General features: G+C 45.3%; 1 protein-coding gene across 6 annotated transcripts in view; it reads left to right on the plus strand.

The window, feature by feature from the left end:
* LOC144611814 (alpha-actinin-1-like) overlaps positions 1 to 4963 on the plus strand; it is a 92799-nt gene extending 87836 nt beyond the window's left edge. For all 6 annotated transcript variants that reach the window (XM_078431086.1, XM_078431082.1, XM_078431084.1 and 3 more), the window contains one exon: positions 2428 to 4963. In XM_078431086.1, coding sequence (XP_078287212.1) covers positions 2428 to 2586 — 159 coding nt within the window. In that variant the 3' untranslated portion in view covers positions 2587 to 4963. The remainder of the gene's footprint in view (positions 1 to 2427) is intronic.
* Positions 4964 to 8277: the final 3314 nt, after the last annotated feature.

Below are 8277 nucleotides of genomic sequence, written 5' to 3' on the forward strand. Positions count from 1 at the left end.
TAGCTGTTGCCATGGAGACAAGATACAATCTTCAAGTGAAGCGAAAGCCTCGTTTTCCATTAAAGGCATTCATAGGGCAAATCCCAGCCTGTGTTGTCAGTAGATGGCATCATCTGTTGCAACAGGTTTTGCTGTGGTTTGATCAAATGTGTAGCTGAGCCACATAGACAAGTTTTTGTGTAAGAAAGAACTGCAGGTGCTGGTTTAAATCGAAGGTAGACATCAAAAACTGAAGTAACTCGGCAGGACAGGCAGCATCTCTGGAGAGAAGGAATGGGTGACGTTTCGGGTCTAAAGAAGGGTCTCGACCCGAAACGTCTCCCATTCCTTCTCTCCAGAGATGCTGCCTGTCCCCGCTGAGTTACTCCAGCATTTTGTGTCTACCTCAGACAAGTTTTTTGCTCCGTTCCTATCAAATTAGTGGTTGGAAAAACAAACCCCATAGTTTCCTGATGTGCAAATTGCCCCTTTTCACTTGACCGCAGTTTGAATCGTTGCACTCCTGCTGAAAACTATTCCTAGAGGCACAAGGGACTGTAGATACTGGTGTTTTGAGCAAAACGAGTTCTGGAGGAACTCAGTGGGTCCGGCAGTGTCTGCTGAGGGAAGTTATAGATGGCATGTTGGGTCGGCATCCTTCAGACTGATGGAGTATGGAGGGAGTAAGCTGGAAAAGAGCAGTGGGGGTGGGATAAAGCTTGTCAAGGTGAGGAATATTTCCTGCTGTTGAGTTGGGACTTTCATGGGTTGGGTCCTATGAAAAAGACTTCCAAGTCAGGATAGTGTGACCTGGAGAGTGGTGTTAGACACAATGCTGGGGTAACTCAGCGGGACAGGCAGCATCTTTCAAGAAAGAGTTAGGCTAGCTCTTAGGGCTAAGGGAATGAAGGGATATGGGGAGAAAGCAGGAACCTGGTACTGATTTAGGACGATCAGCCATGATCATATTGAATGGTGGTGCTGGCTCGAAGGGCCGAATGGCCTCCTCCTGCACCTATTTTCTATGTTTCTATCTCTGGAGAAAAGGAATGGGTGACTTTTCGGGTTGAGACCCTTCTTCAGACTGAGTCGGGGTGGGTGGAGGGGTGGCATCAAGGGTGGCAGAGATCAAGGAAAATGTAGAGTTGTTAGCTAGGAGAAGGCAAACAGATAAAATGACAGTCAGACTGATTGGAGAACTGGGACGGGGGGGACGACGACAAAGAGAGGGAAAGCAAGGGTTACGTGAAGTTGGAGAAGTCAATGTTCATTCCGCTGGGGTGTAAGTTGCCCAAGTGGAATGAGGTGCTGTTGTTCCCAAGCATCTGTTGCCATTTGAAGGTATTTATTCACAAAATGCTGGAGTAACTCAGCAGGTCAGGCAGCATCTCGGGAGAGAAGGAATGGGTGACGTTTCGGGTCCAGACCCTTCTTCAGACTGAGAAGGGTCTCAACCCGAAACATCACCCATTCCTTCTCTCCCGAGATGCTGCCTGACCTGCTGAGTTACTCCAGCATTTTGTGAATAAATACCTTCGATTTATACCAGCATCTGCAGTTATTTTCTTATACTATGTGTTGCCATTTGCATTGGTGGAGGTTGCGTGTCGGGGAGGTGCTGGTGGAGTGGCTTCGGCAGTAACACTCGAGCATTTTCTAGATGAGCACCGCAGCCATATTACCTTGGCATAAAGAATGAATGTATAGTTTCTGCTGCAGTTCCGTTGTCACGACAGGGCATATGAGAATGTTGGGAGACCAGGTTACATTCACCTTGGACGAGGCAGGTTGTAGATATTAGGGTTGGGTCATGCAGTCACGAGGAATGCCGATGCTGGAATCTTGAGCAAAATAGTGCCAGCCGATCTCAGTGGGTCAGGGATCATCTGTGGAGGGAATGTAGTCATTTTTCTGGTCAGGACACTTCAGCCTAGGGTTGGGTGGTACAGTGTCGAGAATCAAGACAAAGTCAAGCGTGTTTAACTGTCACATGCACCAGTCATGCCACAGAAGGTAGTTGAGGCCAGTTCATTGGCTATATTTAAGAGGGAGTTAGATGTGGCCCTTGTGGCTAAAGGGATCAGGGGGTATGGAGAGAAGGCAGGTACAGGTTACTGAGCTGGATGATCAGCCATGATCATATTGAATGGCGGTGCAGGCTTGAAGGGCCGAATGGCCTACTCCTGCACCTATTTTCTATGTTTCATGCAACTGTGCCATTCTTAGTTGCTGCGATTTTACAGCCCAGGCAACCCAGCTTTGCAAATATTCAATGATCGACAGTGCCATAGATTATTCATCGCGGTACGAAGTAACTAAACGATAGTCCTCAGCGCAGTCCACAGAAGCGTGAAGATGCAGAGGTAGAGTTGTGGTTAGTGTTCAAGAGCCTGACGATCTGCTTTTAAAAAAAAGTCTGACGAGCTCGTGTGTGTGTTCTTTTTTCAGGAATACATCACAGCGGAGGAGCTGCGACGGGAGCTGCCCCCAGATCAAGCTGAATACTGTATTGCCCGGATGGCTCCGTACAGAGGAAATGATGCAGTGCCTGGTGCCCTGGATTACATGTCTTTCTCCACAGCTCTGTACGGTGAAAGTGATCTGTAATCCGATCAGCAAATTTTCTTCTCCATAGCCAGCCCACTCTTTCCTCACTCCCTCCGGAGCATGCACGCGCATCCTCTCCACCACCAGCTGCACATGCCAGTGCTATCCGCAGCGTTTTGCAGTTGGCACACACAATTACCAAGGAACCTTTTGTTGTACATTCCATTATGTGTCTTATATTATGACTTCATTAGTCTTAAATCTATGCAAATTTCCATTTTGCGTTTCTATATTGGGGTGCAAAACTGTAAACTTTTTTTCTGTACATTCTGCACAGACACACCATTTGGAGCACCAACTGTTATTCATAAGTGCCACCGGGACCTATATGAATCAGACTCACGGGAATTTGGAGGTTTTGATGTTAAATTCTAGAAATTCCATAGGAAACTGGCTCCTTTGTATTTTTCCAAATGTACTTGATACTGTAAAACTAAATATTTTTGTATTATAAATATCCTATTTTCACCTCTTGCCCTCCCCCACTCTCCCCTCTCTCCCCCAACTCCAAACCAAGTTATACTGATGTGCTGCTTCAATTAATTTTCTTGCTGCAGCCAATATGTAGAATAAATTTCACCAGGTGGGCCACATACAAATAGCACAAATGTATTTTTCAAACAATAAGGTATTTAGTTCTACAGTGCAGTATATGCTTTGAAGGAGATTGTGGTTACCTGCCGATTGTTTTTAACCGAAAATCATGGCTGATTTTGATCTTTTTTTTTGCGAGTTTTTTTCCCCTCTTTAATTCAGTGTTCCAGCGTAGCCCATACTGCCCTTGCTGAACGGAATCTGCATCTAGGCTTCGGGGGTGTTTGGACAGGTCAGGCGACATGCTGAGTAGGCAGCCCTTTACTGAAATGCAGGGGAGATAAATAAATTGCTGGCAGTGGGTATTAAGACAGTGACGTGTTTGAGTTTCTGATGGCTTCTTAAATAAACCATGTGACCTTAGTGGTGTCATGGGTTTAGCAGAGCCCCAAGGGTGAATTGCTGTTCGCTGTTCCAGTTATTTATTATGAATAGCTCGTTAAAATAGCCTTGGCTTTAGATACTGTTGTGCAGTTGAGGCAGTGTTGAATGATAATGGGGACTGGGATTGGAGTGTTTTGCTATTACGTTGACTTGTGTCGGGACCGAAGGAGTAGGGCAGGAAATCATGGCTGGTACTGCAACGCTCTCCTTTGTCCAGTAGCACCGTTAAGCCTTGGCATCATGGTATTGCAGATTTCCGCTGGGAAGTCGGATTCATTCATGCGAACTAATCATGGAAAAGCAAAGGAGATGGGTGTAAAATGACTGAAATGCACAGTCTAGAATCCTAAATCATGAAAGTATAATAATCTGCGGTGAACGCAAATGGGGATGCACACTGCATGCCCAAGAATGAATTTGGAGGGAAACTTGAGATATGCCTGCCCCAGAAATGCATCATGGCTCTGCTCGAAGTCGGCAGCTCGAGTGAAGTGCTGTAACTAACACGGTGATGAGCTGGGACTGTCAGCTATGTATCTTGACACTTCCAGTTATGCAGTTGTAAAGCAAGCCCAGTGCTCGAAGCTATGGTACAACTGCAACTGGCTATGGTGACTGAGTAGCTTCACCTCAAACTTAAACGGAGAGAATGGTTTCCCCCATTTAAATAGTTATGCCAGGGGTAAAATAGGTTATTTTTGAGGTAGGAAAAGTATTTATCTCTCCATATTTAATCTGTTCATGTACATACTGCAGTGGTCTATAATTTGAATGACTGCCTTTTTAAATAAAAACAAAACAAAGCTGGGCTTTTTCTGTGAGGGTACTGAGTTTTTTTTGCAGAAAGAAGTCTTGGGGGGAGGGGGGTGGGTTGGGAGGTGGAAATGGGGGCTTTTGTTTTAATTTTTGATTCTCCTTGCTCCTCGGACTTAGACGTTGAATTGTTGTTGCTGTGAGAAATAGGCTGGCCTTGAGAGAGTATAACTGCAGTTCTTGGTGGTGTGGGAGGGCTTTTTGCTATTTACCTTAATATGGGACTTGCTATACGACATATATATATATATATAAATATATATATATATATATATATATAATCTGAAATTCTCATGGACTGTAATTACTGCTTGGTTTTTAAAAGAGGAAATAAATTGAATATTCTCTGGATTAAAAAGAAACATTCCAATGGACAAATTAGATTTTCTGGAATATTAGAAATTTTGTGAACATTTTCTTCCCCTTTGTATCCACCTTGCCATAATTGTGAAGTGTAAACGAGGGCTGCCTTTCTACGTTTGATTTAAGGGTGTTTTCAGGGGGTCTCTGCTACCTTAGCCCTATTAGATGAAATAAATCATCACTATTTTTGAGAAATAAAAGCTCCCAGACTCTTTATTTTAAAGTCTGACTTTGAAGGTGTGTTTATTTTTTGCGATACAAAGCTACTCCTGGACTCTTAAGGCGTGGTTGAACTCTGGAACTGCAGTGAGCAGTTTGGAAGAAAATGCATTCAATTGCATGTTATGTTGTGTATTGTTCGGCAACCTGGCATTCACCGTTTCACCCTGCCCCCTGAATTGGTATTGTTATGAATGAATGAATACTTAGCTTTATTGTCACATGCCAGCCTGTCGAAGGGCCCCAACCTAAATCGTTGGCTATCCATTCCCTCCACAGACGCTGCCTGACCCACTGAGTTGCTCCAGCACTCGTATGTTTGAATGCCAGGCTGCTTTACAAAGTTTTCTTGACCCCACAACCCTGATTTCTAAAACTGAACAAATCGTCTCTGCCCAGTCCAACCGCCCTGACTTGCTCCAAACATTGGGATCTATTGGGATATATTTTGTTGACATACAGAATCATAGAGTCATAGTGTTGCTGTGTGGAAACAGACCCACACCAGCCAACATGTCCCAGTTACACTAGTCCCACCTGCCTGTGCTTGCCCAATATCCCTCCAAAGCTGGCATATCCATGTATGACGTGTGTTTTTGTTTGCATGCTAATCCCATGCAATCAGAGTACAATCGAACCATACGCAAGCACAACAGGTAGTGCAAAGGGAAAAATACCCGAGTGCAGAATAGTGCTTCAGACAAAGTCCAATGTCTACAATAAGATAAGCTGAAAGATCAGGACTAATGATTTTATTGACATAAAAATAATTAATCGCCCTCTAAGGGTTAAAAATAATTAATCGCCCTCTACAGGGACGGTTTGCACTGGTATAATGGTTCAATGGGTTTTTATTGTCACGAATGCTCAGCACAGTAAAATTCTTTTGCACAACCCATAAATGCACAGTCGCCATATTTTGGCACCATTTGCGAAGAAAAATGTCGAGTCCGCCCCACATGCTGGGAGTAAAGAGCACGCCCCCCCCCCCCGGGTCCAAGGTAAGCCCCAGGCTGCTGCAGGCCCGTGACCCGACGTCCTTCTCACCCGACCATCTGTGTCCCGAGGGCGCCTCCTGCAGCCGACCGTGAAGGCGCTGGAGGCAATACCCTGATCCTCCTCGCGTCTGAATTCGCCAGTGGATTTGTCCTCTGGGCCTCCCTCCACCCCACCCCCCTGCAGGCAGCGGCCCACTGAGCCCTTGTTCACCGCAGTGAACCAGACCTGCCACTGCATGGGGCCACTGGCGGCCCACAAGGTCTTTGTTGACATCAGCCGCTGGGACCGTCCCTGCTTCAGCCGGGCTGATGTATTACTCTGGATAAACAATATGCCAATGCCATCATTTATAATTGGTGTGTACTGAGATGCAGTGGAAACACTGATATCCAGTCAGACTCTACACGAGTGCAATCAAGCAAAACACAACAGGCTACTATAAAGAGAGAAACAGAGTGCAGAGTAAAAAGTGCAAGATCCTCTATAAGGTAGGTTGGGAGATCAGGACTACACCCAGGTTTATGGGAGGACCGAAGATGGACACAAAATGCTGGAGTAACTCGGCGGGTCAGGCAGCATCTCTGGAGAGAAGGAATGGCTGATGTTTCGCTTCGAGACCCTTCTTCAGACTGAGCGCTAGTTGATAACAGCGGGGAAGAAGCTGTTCCTGAATCTGGTACGTGCTTTCAAGCTTTTAACTTCATCCTAACGGGAGAAGGGTGAAAATGATCCTCTAATGTTGGCTGCGGTCTTGAGGCGACGTGAAGTGTAAAAGGAGTCGATGATGGGGAGGCTGATCTGTTTCAGAAGTCCTGTTATTAGTTATATAAAATATACAGGGCATTTTGTATTTTCCCCATTGACTGCTCCTGAATGAAACCATTGAATTTAGTGTCCGGTTGATCTGAATTTAGAACATAGAATAGTACAGCTCAGGAACAGAATTTTGGCCCCACAATATCCATGCCGAACATCAACCTGTCTCCATGCCGAACATCAACCAGATAAACCTGTCTCCTCTGAGTATGAACCAGAACCCTCTCTTCCTACATTGTTCGGAGTCTATCTGAAAGCCTCTTGTGTGCCTCTTCGTATCTGCCTCTACCAACACCTCTGGCAGCAAATTCCATCATCCCCTGTTTAAAAAAAGTCTGGAACCTCTTTTAAACTTTGCCCCTCTGAACATAAGGTCATAAGTAATCGGAGCAGAATTAGGCCATTCAACCCACTAAGTCTACTCTGCCATTCAATCATGGCTGATCTATCTCTCCCTCCTAACCCCATTCTCTTGCCTTCTCCCCATAACCCCTGAGACCCGTACTAATCAAGAATCAGTCTGTCTGCATTAAAAATATCCATTGACTTGGCCTCCACAGCATTCTGTGGCAAAGAACTTAAAGCTCAGCTTAAATAATTTGGTGCACTCTCACTTGAGAGACAATGGCACGGTGAATCATCATGCATTTCACCAATAGACAATAGGTGCAGGAGGAGGCCATTTGGCCCTTCGAGCCAGCACCGCCATTCAATGTGATCATGGCTGATCATTCTCAATCAGTACCCCATTTCTGCCTTCTCCACATACCCCCTGACTCCGCTATCCTTGAGAGCTCTATCTAGCTCTCTCTTGAATGCATTCAGAGAATTGGCCTCCACTGCCTTCTGAGGCAGAGAATTCCACAGATTCACAACTCTGACTGAAAAAGTTTTTCCTCATCTCAGTTCTAAATGGCCTACCCCTTATTCTTAAACTGTGGCCCCTTGTTCTGGACTCCCCCAACATTGGGAACATGTTTCCTGCCTCTAACGTGTCCAACCCCTTAATAATCTTATACGTTTCGATAAGATCTCCTCTCATCCTTCTAAATTCCAGTGTATACAAGCCTAGTCGCTCCAGTCTTTCAACATATGACAGTCCCGCCATTCCGGGAATTAACCTAGTAAACCTACGCTGCACGCCCTCAATAGCAAGATGGTAAAAGGTTGACTGTATTTGCATGATCTAAGATGGTGTTGTGAAGTAAACCTTTTTAACCAACGTATCAGTTGACCGTCATGTTCTGTGTTCGAATTAGTGAAAGGAAACATCACCAGGTGAATGTCAACTGCATCGATAACATCAGGCTGTGTGGACCAGTGCAGAGTAAATGAGAACGAACCAGCAAAGATCACGCTGAATAAATGCGTAAATGTCACAGGAACATAGTGGAATGCTTCCATTTGCACCTTGCTCAAAGGTGACATCAAATGACCTTGTCACATCGCACCATTTACCCTCATGCTTGCATTATTTCCCCTCCAGAGTTTTGATGCTGGTTA

This window comes from Rhinoraja longicauda, chromosome 41 (assembly GCF_053455715.1).
Source record: "Rhinoraja longicauda isolate Sanriku21f chromosome 41, sRhiLon1.1, whole genome shotgun sequence".
Taxonomy (NCBI): Eukaryota; Metazoa; Chordata; class Chondrichthyes; order Rajiformes; family Arhynchobatidae; genus Rhinoraja; species Rhinoraja longicauda.